Genomic DNA, 19,124 nt, shown 5'->3' with positions numbered 1-19,124 from the left:
GGGAAAGCGGTATTAGTCAGGCCGCCATCTTTTAAAAAACCGCGCATAACGGTCGATGCTTTTACTTCGAAGGGACGCCGTTCTCTTCCGGTGTCCTCCCGGTTGTGTCGGTGCGACTTGACGCTGGAGGAAGAAGGTCTCCATGATGACAACTTTAAAATACCAACAGTAGCGAGGCGGGGTGCGATTACCTGCTCAGCAGTTTAATTCAGTCGTAATGTTTCTCCGCCGTTATCGCGTCGAGCGTCGTCTACGTCTGGAGATAGCTTAGCGGGCTAACGTTAGCTCGCCAGCTAGCATGAACCGCTTTTGTTTACATCCAGTGCTGATGATGGGCCTGGATCATAGGTGTGTTAGCTAACCCAGCTACCAGACTTGTTTGAGGGGGAAAGTGACATCCTTACGGTCAGGACCGGGGTCGCCCAGCCGAGACTACCGCCGCCGCAGGGGTAAGATCACGGCGCCGCTAACTTTTAAAATACGGACGAAACACTTGTTGTGAGTTGGAGCTGCAGCACATCATGTTGTTATTTACAGGCAGCTTACATTACCTCTGACATCACTCCTGATGGATCAGTGAGCGGGCCTACCTGTTCACATCACACAGCTCACTCAGGCATCATGTCCAGGTGTGTGTGTGTGTCCCTGTTTTCCTGACAGAATATTAACCAGCATAATAAAAAATAAATGAATAATGTTGACATTGAAAATCGAAACCAATCCAATATTTGTTTAGGTTCATTTTACCTTCATGTTTCAGCTGCACATCATACTGACACTGCTGTGACAAGTCATCACAATACAGTGAAATTAGTAGTTTTAATTTAAGATTTGATAAAAAATGTCCTTCCTTTTATATTTTGTAAAGTAGTATTTATTGTAAATACTTAAGCTCACGATACCAAATAAATGTCTGACAGGTTTATTGTGTGTATTTGATTTTTCTCGTTGTGTCAGCTGGTTGGACACAAAAAGCATTTTGAAGACGTCACTGTGAGTGTTTTGACATTTTTTTTGACATGTTTTAGACTAAATTAATCAGTTGATCGTGAAAATAATAAGCAGATTAATTGATAATGAATATAGTTGTTAGCTGCAGCCGTACTAAGTAATGTTCAGTGTCAACTAAAAAGTTTGGGTGGCAGGAATCCAGCTGACAATTATTTTCATTATCGATCGATCTTATGACTATTTTCAGATTCATTAACTAATATACCGTCTGTTTAATGTCTAAAAACACCCGTCATAACTTCCCAGAGGAAACGTCTTCAAATGTTCTCTACGTAGTTTTGGGGACGAAATCTTAATCAGAAGAGAAAGATCTTCACCGGCTGTTTAATTTCTGCCCAAACAAACTAAATAAACAACCTCTCTTTGTTTTCGTGACTGAATGAACTGAATAAACAAGCTGATCTTGAAGGACAACACAACTTCATACTGTTTTACTTTGTTTATATTTGGCGGACCCTGCCACCTTTCTAGCTTCACACAGTGTTCGACCTTATTTTCCTCTGAGAACAGCTTCTGTCAATTAAGGAGCTGAAACCAGAGAATGATCTGCACGTCTTACTATTTTTACTTGAAAAATGACTGAAATGGCCAACTGGTTATCTAAACTGAAAAATAACCTTTTCTAACTATTTCTGTAATAGTCAATTTCTGAAGCAAATATAGGGGAAAAAACAACAGAATAAAAATATTATTATTTTAGACCCTGAGTTTGTAGTTTACTTGGATTTCTCCTGAAATGGTCCCGCATGATTTTTGGTGGTCACTTTGTGTGTTTATATATTTCTTATCTGTATTCTTATCATATTTTATGTATGTTGTTTTCATCCTCTGCTGTGTTAAACTGGTCAAGTGAAATCTTTTAAATTAAAAATGGTTTTATAGACATTTCTGCCAGTGAACTTTTAGATTTAAATACTTTATTTTATTTAAAAAAAAGAGAGAGAGGGAGACTAATGACCAAAAGAAAAAATAGCATAAGTGATCCAAGTCCTGGATCTCAAGGTGGTTTGTAATAACGATGGTGGTTTGAGTAATGAGAGAAGGGCACACGCTTCCCTCTCTAACTTTGAAGCCTCCACTGCCTCTTTGCTTTCATGTAAAACACATTTACATAAACAGGATAGAAGCTGCTGAACGCTGATGACTGCAAAAAAATAAAAAACAGGTATAAGATGACTCATCTCAGTAATGTTAATGTGTGTTTTCTGCAGTGATGGAAGTGTCCTCTCAGGATCCGTCTCTCATGGCGATGGACCTGTCAAAGAGCTACTCAGTCAATCCGCTGACCCGCAGCCACACTGAAGCCATGGACCTGGCCAAGAAGCCCGAGTGGTACCACCGACGCCCGCCGAGCTGTAGCACAGAGCTCAGCTCCCCGTTCAGAACCAGAGCCTCGTCCTCCTACAGCTCCCTGCCGGGTGCTCCTGTCCACTGCAGAGACATGGAGCAGCGCCCCGAGTCGTTGGGTAACTACATGAATTCAACAATAGCTCCTGGGCTGGACCTGTACCGCGACGGAGTCCACGGCAACCTGTGGCATCCTGGTTTCTACGGGCCCGACCAGAGCAGCGGTCCAGTTCCCGAGAGCAGCTGCGGGGAGGAGAGCGACAGCGGCTCGGATGTTATTTTCCTGGTTTCTTCGGCGAAGGAGCCGCTCTTATGCACTCCTTTCATTCAAGACAGTGTGAGGCACATCGTGGAGCCCCTGTCCCCAGCGGTGTCCTCGCTGGATGAAGGGAGAGGTTGCTATCACCTACCTCAGCCTCTGAGCTCGCCCAGTCCCGACAGCTCGTACTCGGAGGAGTCCTCGGACAGCTCAGTGGACATTCCTGTTCATCACACCAGGCCTGTTGTCCTCCTGTCAGACCTAAGTGCTGTTTATGGCAACCCCGCTGAATCCCCGGTAGACCTTTCAAGCGATGACAGCGACGTTATTGAAGTTTCAGTCACTAACCAGAAAAAGAAAAGGAACTCTTTTACTTCTAAGAAGAGTTTGGGGAGAGAAACTCCTCCACAGAGTCCGGAGAAAAAAGCTCCACGCAGACAAGTCCGACGTAGCAGCAGAATCAGGAAGTCTGCCTCTGAAACGCCGCCGCTTACCTGCAGCGGGTCCCGGCACAGTCTGAGGCGACGAGCCAAAAACGACGCCGTGGGAATATACAACGAAAGCTGTGACTCTGATGACATGATCGAGTATGCGGTGAGGATATCCAGCTCAGACGCAGACGAGCCGGTCTCGCAGCCAGATGTGTCACAAAGAGCGAGCAGCCACTCAGAGGAGTCCGGCGTGGACGATCAGACGGACAGGAAGTCGCCACAGAGAGAGCCGCACAAGCCGCAGCCTCGCCGCAGCGTGTCCCGCACGAAAACAATCAGTCATAAACGAAAGAAGCCGCTCAACATTTGTAAAAAAGCTAAAAAGTTGAGAAGGACTGAACAGAAAGAGAACAGCAGAACTCAACCAGAGCAGATAAACAAGTCGGCAAACAAAAAAACTGTCGTGAGACGGAAGAAAAAAAGGCGATCGCAGGCCGGACCTTCTGCTCAGTTTCCTCCCATAGAGCCAGAAATCATGCTCAAATATGCAAAAATCAAAGAGGAGAAAAAGGAGAAAAAATCTGGCAATTTCTGCCCGTTTGTCCACGTGGAGAAGAGGACGTGCACCGTGGTCAACTATCAGGAGGAGGAGGCCACAGTGAGCAGCAGCAGAGGAGGACAGCAGCGGGCGGCCTCCAGGTCTCTGTCGGGGTTCGTTCCTAACACTTCCTGTTTCCAGCTGGGTCGTTTCAGCCCAGAGAACCGATGTCAGGACACGCTGCTGTGCTGCCTGTGTGGTCAGACGGCGAACGCCATGGGCCTCGGGGACCTTCACGGACCGTACCATCCCACCAGCAGCCCGTCTGTGGACTGTCAGAACCAGCAGCAGAACGGCAGGACCGAGCAGAACGAGGAAGAACATTTACTCGTTAAAAGCCATTCAGTGAACTCCTCAGATGATGGTTGTGGCGGTTACGACCGCTCTGCTGTTAATGGTTTGCTCGAGGGCGACAACCACTCTCTCCCAAAGGTGCCTCTTCGCCTGCACGAGTGCTGGATCCACGAGGACTGCGGGATCTGGTCCGCCGGAGTGTTTCTGGTCAGAGGGAAGCTGTACGGGCTGGAGGAGGCGGCCCGGCTCGCTCAAGAAACAGTGAGTGACACAGAACGAGGTCTTTATTTTAAAACAACAACACAAGGATTGAAAGATCAACTCTCTGTGGGAAAGTTACTGTACGTATGATTATAAAATTCTCCAACGCCACAGTCCTTCTTCTAGTAGATAATAATATATTAGATTTGCAAAGCGCTTTTCCAGAGACTAAAATATGCTTTAAAGGAAACAGCAACACAAAAAATAACAATAATCCACGAGTAAAGGGAACAAATCAGAAAGGGAGGAGGAGAAAAAAGTTCATCTGAGACTTCTGTGTAGAAAAGCAGATAATATGAAGCAGCAGACGTATGAAATAGTCAAATCAAATCTATATTGGCTGCAGCTAGAGATTATTTTCATAAAGGATTATTTTATTAATCATCTTTGCAAAGATAGTTTAAAAAAAGCCAAGCGAAACTGGGAAACGTGAAGTATTGTTTCACCACCTTTGCTTAAAAATCGACAATTAGTTAATAATCAGAATGTTGATGACTAATTTTCTGGCAATTGCCACAAATTAACAATCAGCTCACTCTGTTATTTAGCTTGAAATTCGCTCTTTACACGTCTCACACAACAATGAGGACATTTCATGCTAAAGAGACTTTTAACTTTGAGAGGTGCCGTTGTGATTTGACTCTTTTATGAGATCGTGACTCATGTGAAGCCTCCTGTTACCTCAAGCTGAAGTACAGGATAAAAAAATAAAACCTCTTGTACTGGAAGAGCATTAAGAGGAACTGAACATCATCTTGTTTATTATTTTACATGATTCAACATCACATATAGAGATAAAAGATGATGATGAATAGATGCCACGTTTGTTTTCAGGTGTGTTCAGCGTGCCAACAAACAGGTGCAATAATGGGATGTTTCCAGAAGGGCTGTCCCCGAAATTATCACTACAGATGTGCCATTCAGTCAGGTAAGCTGTCAGACATGTCAGGAGAAATAAAGGCTCGAATACGACCCTGTTATTATCGAGGGGGGACCGAGCTGTCATTCTCTGTAGCGTTTGTAAATATTTTTATCTCGTGTTTTTTGTGCTGTAACCTAAAAAATCTCTGCTGTCTGTGAAAATGATGTGACGGATCTGCGAAGGTGACAGTTTGACTCATTTGTGCTTTTATCTTGTGTGTGGGAGGTCTGTCGGTGTCACTCAGCATGAAGTGATGAATCTTTTTAAATGACACATTTTAAAGTCTGATTTTGTGCCTGTGTGTGTGTGTGTGTGCTTTTTTTTTCAGGCTGCGTCTTAAACGAAGAAAACTTCTCGATCAGATGTCCGGAGCACAAGGTAAACAGAGCTGAGGTGTGACGAGCTGCTCGGCCTCTGGGGGTCGCTAGCGTAACCTCTAGGCTCTGATCACACTGTGGTAGTGTGCAGCTGTAGTACTGTGTGTGAAAAATACAAGTCACATGATCAAAAACCTGAAAACACCTGATAACTAGAAGCAAAGAGGAAGCGTGTACGTGACCAAAAGTATGTGGACACCCCTCTCTACTACTTGGCTAAAGCCCCTAAATCCTCACATGACACTGACCTACTTAAGAAAAACACATTAACGACATGTTTGGTCAAAAATAGAAAATAAAAAAAAATAACCCACATTTTTACAAGTTTAGTTTCATTATCTGATGATCGTTATAAAACATTTTCTGCTTCAGAAAAATCATTTTTGTCCAATTTTTCTTTTTTTTTTTTTTTTATTTCCAGCTGATGTTTTTTCTTGTGTCCAACAGAACAAACTGTTGACGAGTGTAACCAGACAACACAAGAGATGACCTGAAAGACATCTGGGGAAACTGGAGGTAAATAATAATATTTAGCAATTATACAAGCGTTTGATAATCGATTAATCGTTTTAAAGGGTCACTCCACCAGTTTTCCACATTAAAGTGTGTTTACAGGGTACTTGGGAAGTAATACTGCATGTGTGAAATGGGTAGTATAAAGTCGTTTGCTGCATGTAATCTGATAAACTGCCTCCAGCGATGTTACTCAGTGGCCAGGGTGCATTGTGGGTAATGTAGGCGCCAGGAAGAAGAATGTGTGTAATAAAAAAAAAGGTGATATTTCTGGTTCTGCCGGATCGATTTTGATCATTTTGTTTTTAAACTGTCCATAATGAGCCCTGCAGTGTTATAGGAGTACAACAGACCAGTGGACTGCTTTTCAACACCTGGCACCTATATTACCCACAATGCAACTTGGCAAAGGCTTTATACTACTTTTTTCACATTTGCAGTAGAACTCCTGAAGATCTGAAAGTTACCCTTGAAGTCATTTCTCAAGGAACAGCAACAAACATTTGATGGTTGGAGCTTCTCAAATGCCAGATTTTGTTGCCTCTCCCGGCTTTATATGACAGAAAAAAAATATTTTTAGACGTGACAAAACAAGACATTTGAAGATGTCAACTTGTCCTCGAGGATACGGCTCTGAGCATTTGCACTTTTGTCTGACATTTTATAGACCGAATGAACGATTAATTGAGGGAACAATGTATATGTATAAGAATAGAATCAATTTTTCATCTTTAATGCTTTTTATTGTCTCTTTTTTTCCAGAGTGATCCACAGATCTCCTCAGGGTGCGACGTGATCTGCCTGATTTCACCGCTGCAGTTTTATAACACTAATTAAGGCGTGTGTGTGTGTGTGTGTGTTTGTGTGTGTGTGTGTGTGTGGTTGTGTGTATGTGTGTGTGTGTGGTTGTGTGTATGTGTTTGCTCGAGCAGAAGGAAAACCTTCTGGTGAGAGTCACCACAGACGGATCAACCAGGGGCCACTTCAAGATTTTTTATAAGATGTGTCTTGTTCTGTTTCTCTGAGATATGTGTGTGGTTGTGTGTGTGTGTGTGTGTGTGTGTTTGTGTGTGTACAAAAGTGTGCGTGACTATTTATTCCTCGTCTTCATGATCCACACTTGGACCCGCCATGTCACAAATATACAGTTTATTATTTGGGCATAATTATTATTATATTAGAGTTTAAATGAGCTTTATTGATCTGTTGTATAGAATATCTTTATATGAGGCCACTTTCTTTTCTTTCTACAGTTTTTGTACTACTTTTCTATTCCTGTTAGTGCTTCAGTCATCACATAACCAACCATAACTTAATTTATTTTCGTCGAGCTGCATGCACAGTTGATGTTCGCTACCAGGCACTTTATAGTAGGGCTGGGCGATATGGCCTCAAATCAATATCACGATATATTGAGCAACTCACCTCGATAACGATAAATGAACAATAAGTAAGAATTTGTACAGTCAAACTAACCAAAAGCTTATTATTGATCATTATAAAGTTTCACTTAAATTTCCTTCAAACACAAAGTATTAAAAATACAGTCTCTTATAAAGAGATTCGACAGCAGCAGCAGCCGCTTCATCTTTTGACCCGGCGTGCTCCATTTTCTCCGTCTCACCGTCTCTTTCCCTTCTTGTAACAGACCGGATGGAGTCACGTGACTACACGCGCTGTATACGTCGTACAGCCGAGCGTCTTAAAGGGACATGAACATACCGGTAGCCTACGCACACAGCCAAACAAGACAAAAACGACTTTTTTTTTTTAAGACACTGAATATACCGACAGGGGCAAAATAACGTTGGTTATCGTCGTAAATTTCGGTATCGGTAAATTTTCGGTTTATCGCCCAGGCCTACTTTATAGTATGATTTTATTCTATCAGTTGTTATTTATTTCTATTTGTAGACTTTATTCTTCTTTTCACTAAAAGTATTTAAGTTTAACATAAAGCTGCACTAAGCAAGATTTATATAAAACGATATTGAATTTGTGTCTAAATCACAAAGTAAGGCTGCGATAGAGAAGAACAATCCACAAACTGCACATTCACCGTATTCAAGTTATTTCTGGTGTCAGGTTTGGATGTTTCTCTGCTCACAGGATGTGGAAACTTAAGACTGACAAACAGTTTATTGTTTTGTGGCGTATCTGTTAAATAATGTAATTATGTTAGTTAAAGCATCACTACAACAAAAGCACACAAACTCTGATAAGATGAAACACTAGTCTGTGATGATTTATAAAATGCCAAACACAAAAATACTAATTCCAGCTTGTTAAATATGAGGATTTGCTGCTGTTTTCCAAAAAAAACTTCCATATTTACTCAAATAGTGGCCGGGGGCCTTTATTTTCCTGGACTGCAGAAGGTACCAGGCCTTTATTTGAAGCAGGCTTCTCTTTGTTTCTCTCTGCTGTTGTGCTAAGTTTAGTTTTGGTCCGCTCCTGTTCGCCCTGTTAAAGTCACTGCATTAAGCTGTTACTACAAACTCAACCATTCCTGTATCTGTTTCAAAATAAAAGCCCTCTCGTGTTTCAGCAAACGTAGTCTCACATAGCTGAGTTCGCCCCGGAGAAGACTTCCCCAATTCCTGTCTTAGGTGGCACTGGCCCCTTATTTGGATCTCGAGATCACATTATCTCGCAGATCCAGCCGCCAAGAAAGTTAAAGTCGACTCAGATATATTTTTGTGATTTGGGTGAATCGACCCTTTAATATTTTACCTCCACGTAGAGCTGAAGTCGCCTAGTGCAGCTTTAACTATCCGTCTTTGTAAGAGCGCTTGTATTTTAGTTCTCATGAGTCGTTACCAGGGATGAGCGAGTACACCCTCATCTGTACCTGTTCAACCTACCAAATTACCTGGACCTGGAATGGGCGGGGCTTGAACCAGAAGTGGGAGGTGCTTAAACTGGAAGTGGGTGGGGCTAAACAGAAGTTGTTTAATGAAGGCTGAAATTGATACGAGTTGATCAGAAGTCGCTCTATTTATTATTTATTCGAAACAGCCTCAGAATTGAGCTTCAGTTCAATATTTTTGACCAGAAAAGTAAAACAAGTTTTAGACGCTACTGAATACACATCACGTCAGCTGCCCACTGAGGATTTTCCTTCATCACAAGTACGGATGTTGACATATTGTACCCTGAAAAAGTATATTAGTATATTATTCTGTACTCGCTCAGCCCTAGTTGTTGCTTTGCTGATGTGACAGATGAAGTTTAAGCGTTAATTGTTTAAAAAAAAACAGGATTTAAGTAAAATATCGGAGATGGATTTCATGCCTGCACTTTTTATTGTTTAAGAAGTAAAAAAGATAATTAATGTTTTTTAATAAAAGTCAATAAAACTGAACCCATCTCTTTCTCTTGAACTGGAAATCATTGATTGAGAAACTGACTTTTGCTGTGAACCTTCCTCAGTGTTTGTTTTTGCAAAGCTCTCGTATAAATGTTGTTTGTGCAGAAATTGGGACCCACGATGGTTTTTGCTCCTACACAGGAACTAAATGTTCTCGCTGCGAGGAAACCGAGTGTGTCTGGATGTTGGCAAGTCACCAAATACCTGAAGGGGCTGATAACAGTATTTGTTTCCCGAGCAGTTTAACTTACTTCAGTGTCATCTTGACACAAACTGAATTACTTTTCCTCACAGAAACATTTCAGACCTTTTATATTTTTCTTGTTGCTTCTGATACATGATGGTTGTTTTTGTTGCTGGAGGAGCAGGATTGTGAACAAATGTCACATTTTAGAAACACAAATATGTTGTAAGGCATTAAAAAAAAAATATTTTTTGTGATTTCGAACAATTTTTTTCAACCATTTCATTGGCTGTGTTGACGCTTTCTGATGAGGTAATGCAAAAAATGAGCCGTCCTGAAGAAACTTTCATCATACCGACATTGACAATAACTGTGATATTAAAGAATAAAATAATAATATTGTGTTAATAACACACGATATCATGTGCAAATTCCAGTGCAGTTCTTTATTCTTTTCCCTTTGCATTTTGCAAAATAATAAATAAATAGATACATAATAGATCAAATTAATTAATTCATTTTACTGACTTTTTTTTACTTATTTATGCACCATTTTTTATATTTTCTATTTTGGCAGTTTCAGTCCTCCGTACTCTCCGCCTTCCTTCCTACATTCAGAATTTGAGTGTAATTTATTTGCCAAAAACTGGACAAAACACACAGCAAACAAAGTTAAACATGATAATGTTATTGTGAACGATAATTGTGTTGTAAAAATGGGAAATTAGATAAAGTAATAAAGAAATAGTTCAATAAATAAGTAAATAATGCTCAAAATTATTATTTGCTTCTGTATTTATTTCCCTTCACATTAATTCCCATAGTTTTTCCCATTTATTTTTCCATTTTAATAATTTATTATTCTTTTTAAATGTATTTATTTCTGTATTCTTTCCCTTTGCATTCTGCAAAATAATACACAAATACAAAATAACTAAAATTAAAAGTTAATAATTTAATAAATAAAATGGTTAACAAATACAGAAGCAAATTAAAACAGCAAAATCTTTTTTTTTTTGGCCACATTTTAAAAATGAATGCCTTTATTTACTTTTATTATTATTATTGGTGCATTCAATGACCTATTATTTACTGAGCCATTTATTTATTTATTTTTGAGTTGATTTGATTTACATTTGTAGAAAATCTAAATTAAATTATATATCTCGCCATTTATTTTTTTTAAATTTCTTCTTGATTTTGGCAGTGTCAGTCCTCCGTATTCTCCATGCTATATGTTCATATTTTGAGTGTAATTTATTTGCCAAAAAATGAACAAAACACGCAGAAAACCAAGTTAAACATGATAGAATTTTTTTTTAATTTCTGTCTATATTTTGCGATAATGTTGATGTGAATTTTCTCGACCATCATCATGTAGTTAAAAATCTGATATGATAACAGCTTCAGATGAAACTAAAATTCAAATCAACATCTCTTGGTTTCTTTTCTTCTTGTTTCTTGAGGGAGAACAGAAGAAATGTGATTTACAAGTCAAGCAGCTGAGCATGTGGGCAGCGAGCTGCTGTGCTGCTGCAGGAACACACACTTACTATCTGAGTATTTCCAGTCACAGACTTTCACACTGAGCTCTGTCTTTGAGTCACATCATCACTTTTATAGAAAGGCGTTCTGACACGTACGTCACAGCGACACTTACATCATCTATCTCTGGAAACATCTTCTCCTTCACATCATTATCAGGCTGCCATGTTGACCTGCAGCAGCGTGCACAAGGTGTTCGTCACCTCTCTGCACCGCTTTGTTGAACTGGAATAGATTCGCAGCTCACACCTGCTGAAATAGCTCGTCAGCCAGAGAGCGTGTGAGCATATGGCTGCTGTTACCATGGCAGACAGCATGTCTTTAATGCAGTGTTAGAGCCGGGCAGGTCGCAGCAGCTGGTCTGTGTCTCTGCAGCTGCACATCAGTTAGATTGTTGAATAAAACATCAAGAGAAGCTTTTAAATATGGAGGATGATGAAACCAAACATTTATTTTCAGAGGGAATCATGCTGATGAGGAAAGTGATGAAAAACTGGGATCAGATGGTCGATTAATATTCATGTAACGTGCTGCTGAGTCACCGGCAGAGTTCATGACATGTTCACAAACACGCTAGCTGCTCTGTGAGGCTGTACGAGCTAAATGCTAACGTCAGTTTGCTAAAGCTCTGATGTTAAGGAGGAATAATGTTATCCACGTCCACCATTTTAGTTGCGCATGTTAGCTTGCTTGCTTGCTTGCAGGACAAAAAAATGCAGCTGATGCTAACGTCAGCGTGTAGGAGGATTGTCACCACCCGATCTGAGCGCAAGCATGCACGTTAATGTTCACCATCTTGGACATTTTCCGTACGGCAACACCACTTGGACAAATCACATGCAGACCCGGAGTTAAGCTGAAACTTTGTTGAATTTAGTTATTATTATGATTATGATCAGCGGTAGACCTGTATATTCAACATTTTCCGATTATGGGTATCGATAATATGATTTCTGATGCAGCATCCTGTCACTCAACGTCTCGTCCACGACAATATCTGATTGGTAACACGTCACAATTAATAACCTAATTATGATTACTTTTGTTAATGATGAGGCTATTTTGGACGGCGGTGCAAGGTTGCCTGTCTCAGCGTAGTGTTCAATGTTAATCTTGCTTTTAATGTGACGTTCAAATATCTGGACAAACTACTTTTATGCTTCGAGAATATCGGAAACTTCCCTGCCATCAAATTTTAAATAAACACTTGTCGTTCTTCTTTTCTCCAAAGCCACCATCAGTTTGACATTTTGTGGTTTTATTACAGCTGCAACACGACCGAGTCACACCAGTGGATGTTTTTAAGGAGACTTTTGGACATTTCCTGCTGTTTCTGTGGTGACAAAGCTGGTTGTTTTTTAAAGGAGACATGCAGACATTTGATGTGGTTTTTGAAACCTGCTATTTTTCGCAGATGGCGGACCATCTTCATCCGACTTATTAAGCCAAACCATGATGTTTTTCTAATGTCAGTTATTGCGTTGATTGATGGATGTGAGATTTGGCGCAGACGTTCGTGTCTCCCTCAGGATACATTTTAAAAACTTTGGTGATTTTCTGACTTAAGTTTGAAAACTGTGGTCTAAATATCTGCAGAACTGATGATCTTCACGTCGTCCTCAGCTGTACTTTGTGTTTATGGCTAATTAACAAACGTAAGATGATGAGCTTGCATCAGCATGATGTCACTGTAACTGAGAGCATGATAGCATTTAATAGGCACGGCTGTCATTCTGTCCTGGTTGTGTGTCTGTCTGTGTTTTATGTTGTTTAAAATGGACACATGCGTCTATAACGTCTTCTCATTACAGTGTTGACGCCTGCAGCAGCTGCAGATTGTTTTTATTTTCCTCTTTTATTGCCTTTCTCCTCCTCTCACCATTTCTCCTTATCGGCCCTCTGCTCAGTCCTCAGCGTCGCTCTCTTCACCTCTGCCATCCCTCGCTCAGCTCAGCTCAGCTCAGCCTGCAGGCTTATTGCTGCTTTTAGGCCTGACGGCTCTTTTCTGATCACAATCCTGCTCAGTATCTCTGCAGCACAGCTCTGCTGCTTCAGCAGGTGGTCGACACGCGTCACACATACAAATCACTCGCAGTTTTTTCCGTTCTGTGTTTTGTTGCTTAATATAAATATCATCAGCAGAACGTACAGACAGGAAGAACGAGGAGAGTCTGGGGAGCGTTCAGCACATGTGGATCAAATGTCTAGTTAGACACGATGCATTTAATGAACTGCTGTGGATCAAATGTTCCATGTTATAAAGCTCATGTTACTGATCAGCAGTGTAAAGAGTCACTTTGTGTTTGGATCTCTTTTTTTACGCCATTTCACACGACAAAAAAGAAATCATCTGAAATCTCAAAATTCTGACTTCTTTCCCTTAACTTTTTCTTAAAATTCTGACTTTTCTCCCCCAAAATTCAGATTTTTTCCCATAACTTTTTCTCAAAATTTTATCTCCCCCCAAAAAAGTGTCTCCTCAAAATTCTGATTTTCCCCCTTAACGTTTTCTCAAAATTATGACTTTTTTCCCTTAACATTTTCTCAAAATTCTGACTTTTCTCCCCAAAATTCTGACTTTTTTCACATAACTTTTTCTCAAAATTCTATCTCCCCCCAAAAAAGTTTCTCCTCAAAATTCTTACTTTTCTCCCCAAAATTCTGATTTTTTTCCCATAACTTTTTCTCAAAATTCTGACTTTTTTCCCCTGAACCTTTTCTCTAAATTCTGACTTTTTCACTAAAATTCTGACTTTTTTTCTCAAGATTCTGACTTTCCCCCCAAAATTCAGACTTTTTTTCCCCTTCATTTTTTCTTAAAATTCTGACTTTTTTCCCTCCTTAACCTTTTCTCAAAAAAAAATTTTCCTCAAATTTTTCAATACCCCCCCCCCCCCCCGCACACACGCACAACCACCAAAAGTTTCTCCTCAAAATTCTTACTTTTCTCCCCCAAATTCTGACTTTTTTCCCATAACTTTTTCTCAAAATTTTATCTCCCCCCCCAAAAAGTTTCTCCTCAAAATCTTTACTTTTCTCCCCAAAATTCAGATTTTTCACCATAACTTTTTCTCAACATTCTGACTTTTTTCCCCTTAACTTTTTCTTAACATTCTGACCTTTTCCCCAAAAATTCTGACTTTTTGTCGCTCAATTTGTTCTTCAAAATTCTGATTTTTCCCCTGAACCTTTTCTCTAAATTCTGACTTTTTCACTAAAATTCTGACTTTTTTCCCCACAACTTTTTCCCAAAATTCTGACTTTTTTTCTCAAGATTCTGACTTTTTTTCTCAAGATTCTGACTTTCCCCCCAAAATTCAGACTTTTTTTCCCCTTCATTTTTTCTTAAAATTCTGACTTTTTTCCCTCCTTAACCTTTTCTCAAAAAAAGAATTTCCTCAAATTTTTCAATACCCCCCCCACACACACAACCACCAAAAGTTTCTCCTCAAAATTCTTACTTTTCTCCCCCAAATTCTGACTTTTCTTCCCATAACTTTTTCTCAAAATTCTATCTCCCCCAAAAAAGTTTCTCCAAATTTTTACTTTTCTCCCCAAAATTCTGATTTTTTCCCATAACTTTTTCTTAAAATTCTGACTTTTTTCCCCTTAACTTTTTCTCAACATTCTGACCTTTCCCCCCAAAATTCTGACTTGTTGTCGCTCAATTTGTTTCTCAAAATTCTGATTTTTCCCCTGAACCTTTTCTCTAAATTCTGACTTTTTCACTAAAATTCTTACTTTTTTTCCCCTTAATTTTTTCTTAAAATTCTGGCTTTCCTCTCCCCCCCTAACTTTTTCCTCAAAATTCGGACTTTTCTGCCCCAAATTCTGACTTTTTTCCCATAACTTTTTCTCAAAATTTTATCTCCCCCGCCAAAAAAGTTTCTCCTCAAAATTTTTACTTTTCTCCCCAAAATTCTGATTTTTTCCCAGAACTTTTTCTTAAAATTCTGACTTTTTTCCCCTTAACTTTTTCTCAACATTCTGACCTTTTCCCCCAAAATTCTGACTTTTTGTCGCTCAATTTGTTTCTCAAAATTCTGATTTTTCCCCTGAACCTTTTCTCTAAATTCGGACTTTTTCACTAGAATTCTGACTTTTTTCCCACAACTTTTCCCCAAAATTCTGACTTTTTTCTCAAGATTCTGACTTTCCCCCAAAATTCTTACTTTTTTTCCCCTTCATTTTTTCTTAAAATTCTGACTTTTTTCCCTCCTTAACTTTTTCTCAAAAAAAAATTTTTTCCTCAAATTTTTCAATACCCCCCCCCCCCCCCCCACAACCACCAAAAGTTTATCCTCAAAATTCGGACTTTTCTCCCCCAAATTCTGACTTTTTTCCCATAACTTTTTCTCAAAATTCTATCTCCCCCCAAAAAGTTTCTCCCCAAAATTCTGATTTTTTCCCTCAACTTTTCCCCAAAATTCAGACTTTTTTCTCCAAAATTCAGACTTTTTGTCCCTCAATTTGTTTCTCAAAATTCTGACTTTTTCACTAAAATTCTGACTTTTTTCCCCACAGCTTTTTCCCAAAATTCTGACATTTTTTCTCAAGATTCTGACTTTCCCCCCAAAATTCTGACTTTTTTCCCCCCTTAAATTTTTCTCAAAAAATGTTTTCCTAAATTTTTTCAATCCCCCCTCCACCACCACCAAAAGTTTATCCTCAAAATTCTGACTTTTCTCCCATAACTTTTTCTCAAAATTCTATCTCCCCCCAAAAAAGTTTCTCCTCACAATTCTGATTTTCCCCCTTAACGTTTTCTCAAAATTCTGGCTTTTTTTCCCCTTAAATTTTTCCTCAAAATTCGGACTTTTCTGCCCCAAATTCTGACTTTTGTCCCATAACTTTTTCTCAAAATTCTGACTTATTCCCCATAACTTTTTCTCAACATTCTGACTTTTTTCCCCAAAATTCGGACTTTTTGTCCCTCAATTTGTTTCTCAAAATTCTGATTTTCCCCCTCAACGTTTTCTCAAAATTATGCCTTTTTTCCCCCCTAACTTTTTCCTCAAAATTCGGACTTTTCTCCCCAAAATTCTGACTTTTTTCACATAACTTTTTCTCAAAGTTCTATCTCCCCCCCAAAAAAAGTTTATCCTCAAAATTTTTACTTTCATCCTCCAAATTCTGATTTTTTCCCATAACTTTTTCTTAAAATTCTGACTTTTTTCCCCTTAACTTTTTCTCAACATTCTGACCTTTTCCCCCAAAATTCTGACTTTTTGTCGCTCAATTTGTTTCTCAAAATTCTGATTTTTCCCCTGAACCTTTTCTCTAAATTCTGACTTTTTCACTAAAATTCTTACTTTTTTTCCCCTTAATTTTTTCTTAAAATTCTGGCTCCCCCCCCCCCCTAACTTTTTCCTCAAAATTATGACTTTTCTCCCCAAAATTCTGACTTTTTTCACATAACTTTTTCTCAAAATTTTATCTCCCCCCCCAAAAAAGTTTCTCCTCAAAATTTTTACTTTTCTCCCCAAAATTCTAATTTTTCCCATAACTTTTTCTTAAAATTCTGACTTTTTTCCCCTTAACTTTTTCTCAACATTCTGACCTTTCCCCCCAAAATTCTGACTTGTTGTCGCTCAATTTGTTTCTCAAAATTCTGATTTTTCCCCTGAACCTTTTCTCTAAATTCTGACTTTTTCACTAAAATTCTGACTTTTTTCCCACAACTTTTCCCCAAAAGTCTGACTTTTTTCTCAAGATTCTGACTTTCCCCCAAAATTCTTACTTTTTTCCCCTTATTTTTTTCTTAAAATTCTGACTTTTTTCCCTCCTTAACTTTTTCTCAAAGAAATTTTTCTCAAATTTTTCAATACCCCCCCCCCACAACCACCAAAAGTTTCTCCTCAAAATTCTGACTTTTCTTCCCATAACTTTTTCTCAAAGTTCTATCTCCCCCCCCCAAAAAAGTTTCTCCTCAAAATTTTTACTTTTCTCCTCCAAATTCTGATTTTTTCCCATAACTTTTTCTTAAAATTCTGACTTTTTTCCCCTTAACTTTTTCTCAACATTCTGACCTTTTCCCCCAAAATTCTGAGTTTTTGTCGCTCAATTTGTTTCTCAAAATTCTGATTTTTCCCCTGAACCTTTTCTCTAAATTCTGACTTTTTCACTAAAATTCTGACTTTTTTCCCACAACTTTTCCCCAAAAGTCTGACTTTTTTCTCAAGATTCTGACTTTCCCCCAAAATTCTTACTTTTTTCCCCTTAATTTTTTCTTAAAATTCTGACTTTTTTCCGTCCTTAACTTTTTCTCAAAAAAAATTTCCTCAAATTTTTCAATACCCCCCCCACACACGCACACAACCATCAAAAGTTTAATTCTGTTTTTCCCCATAACTTTTTCTCAACATTCTGACCTTTTCCCCCAAAATTCTGACTTTTTGTCGCTCAATTTGTTCTTCAAAATTCTGATTTTTCCCCTGAACCTTTTCTCTAAATTCTGACTTTTTCACTAAAATTCTGACTTTTTTCCCCACAACTTTTTCCCAAAATTCTGACTTATTTTCTCAAGATTCTGACTTTCCCCCCAAAATTCTTACTTTTTTCCCCCTTATTTTTTCTTAAAATTCTGACTTTTTTCCCTCCTTAACTTTTTCTCAAAAAAAAATTTTCCTCAAATTTTTCAATACCCCCCCACACACACACACACACGCACAACCACCAAAAGTTTATCCTCAAAATTCTGACTTTTCTGCCCCAAATTCTGACTTTTTTCCCATAACTTTTTCTCAAAATTCTATCTACCCCCAAAAAAGTTTATCCTCAAAATGTTTTACTTTTCCCCCCAAATTCTGAATTTTTTTCCCCTTAACTTTTTCTCAACATTCTGACCTTTTTCCCCAAAATTCTGACTTTTTGTCGCTCAATTTGTTTCTCAAAATTCTGATTTTTCCCCTAAACCTTTTCTCTAAATTCTGACTTTTTCACTAAAATTCTGACTTTTTTCCCCACAATTTTTCCCAAAATTCTGACTTTTTTTCTCAAGATTCTGACTTTCCCCCCAAAATTCTTACCTTTTTTCCCCTTAAATTTTTCTTAAAATTCTGACTTATTTCCCCCTTTAACTTTTTCTCAAAAAAATTTTTCCTCAATTTTTTCAATCCCCCCTCCACCACCACCAAAAGTTTCTCCTCAAAATTCTGTTTTTTTTCCCATAACTTTTTCTCAAAATTCTGAAGTTAAGAGGGTAAAAAGTCAGAATTCTGGCTTTTTACCCTTAAATTTTTCTCAAAATTCTGACTTTTCTCCCCAAAATTCTGAATGTTTTCCCCTTAACTTTTCTCAAAAAAAAAAGTTCCACAATTTTTTCAATCCCCCACCACCAAAAGTTTCTTCTCAAAATTCTGACTTTTTCCCCCAAAATTCTGACTTCTTTTTCCTCGATTTTATCTCAAAATTCTGACTTCTTTTTCCTCGATTTTATCTCAAAATTCTGAATTTCTGAAGTCAGAATTTTAGGAAAATTTAAGGGAAAAAAATATGAACTTTTTGGGGGAAAAAGTCAGAATTTTTGGGAAAAAAGTCAGAATTTTGGGGAAAAAAGTCAGAATTTTGAGAAAAAATCGAGGAAAAAAGATCAGAATTTTTGGGAAAAAAGTCAGAATTTTTGGGAAAAAAGTCAGAATTTTGGGGAAAAAAGTCAGAATTTTGAGAAAAAATCGAGGAAAAAAGATCAGAATTTTTGGGAAAAAAGTCAGAATTTTTGGGAAAAAGTCAGAATTTTGGGGAAAAAAGTCAGAATTTTGAGAAAAAATCGAGGAAAAAAAGATCAGAATTTTTGGGAAAAAAGTCAGAATTTGGACAAAAAGTTAAGGGCAAAAAGTCAGAATTTTAAGAAAAAATTGAGAAAAAAGTCAGAATTCTGGGGAGAAAAGTCAGGATTTTGAGAAAAGTTAAGGGGAAAGAAAATCAGAATTTTGGGTAAAAAAAAAAAAAGTCAGAATTTTGGGGAAAAAGTCAGAATTTGGACAAAAAGTTAAGGGAAAAAAGTCAGAATT

General features: G+C 38.4%; 1 protein-coding gene across 1 annotated transcript; it reads left to right on the top strand.

Annotated features, from left to right (window-relative positions):
- Nucleotides 1–587: 587 nt before the first annotated feature.
- LOC141020200 (uncharacterized) lies at nt 588–9,377 on the top strand. The gene is made up of 6 exons (XM_073495268.1): nt 588–629; nt 2,223–4,201; nt 5,036–5,129; nt 5,452–5,501; nt 5,948–6,016; nt 6,776–9,377. Exons 2-5 carry the CDS (start codon nt 2,225–2,227, stop codon nt 5,987–5,989), a joined length of 2,163 nt encoding a protein of 720 aa, XP_073351369.1. The 5' UTR covers nt 588–629; nt 2,223–2,224; the 3' UTR covers nt 5,990–6,016; nt 6,776–9,377.
- The last annotated feature ends 9,747 nt before the right edge of the window (nt 9,378–19,124 follow it).

Source organism: Pagrus major, chromosome 23 (assembly GCF_040436345.1).
Source record: "Pagrus major chromosome 23, Pma_NU_1.0".
In the NCBI taxonomy this organism is placed as follows: domain Eukaryota; kingdom Metazoa; phylum Chordata; class Actinopteri; order Spariformes; family Sparidae; genus Pagrus; species Pagrus major.
Note: the sequence above shows the minus strand (reverse complement) of the source record. Positions and strands in the feature narration are given on the sequence as shown.

What these genes read in the sequence shown, in the direction of transcription:
- LOC141020200 (XM_073495268.1), top strand. Translation starts at nt 2,225, where the DNA reads ATGGAAGTGTCCTCTCAGGATCCGTCTCTCATGGCGATGGACCTGTCA. An exon ending in CAGATGTGCCATTCAGTCAG is followed by an intron (nt 5,130 to 5,451) that starts GTAAGCTGTCAG and finishes TTTTTTTTTCAG; the next exon opens with GCTGCGTCTTAAACGAAGAA. An exon ending in TCAGATGTCCGGAGCACAAG is followed by an intron (nt 5,502 to 5,947) that starts GTAAACAGAGCT and finishes TGTGTCCAACAG; the next exon opens with AACAAACTGTTGACGAGTGT.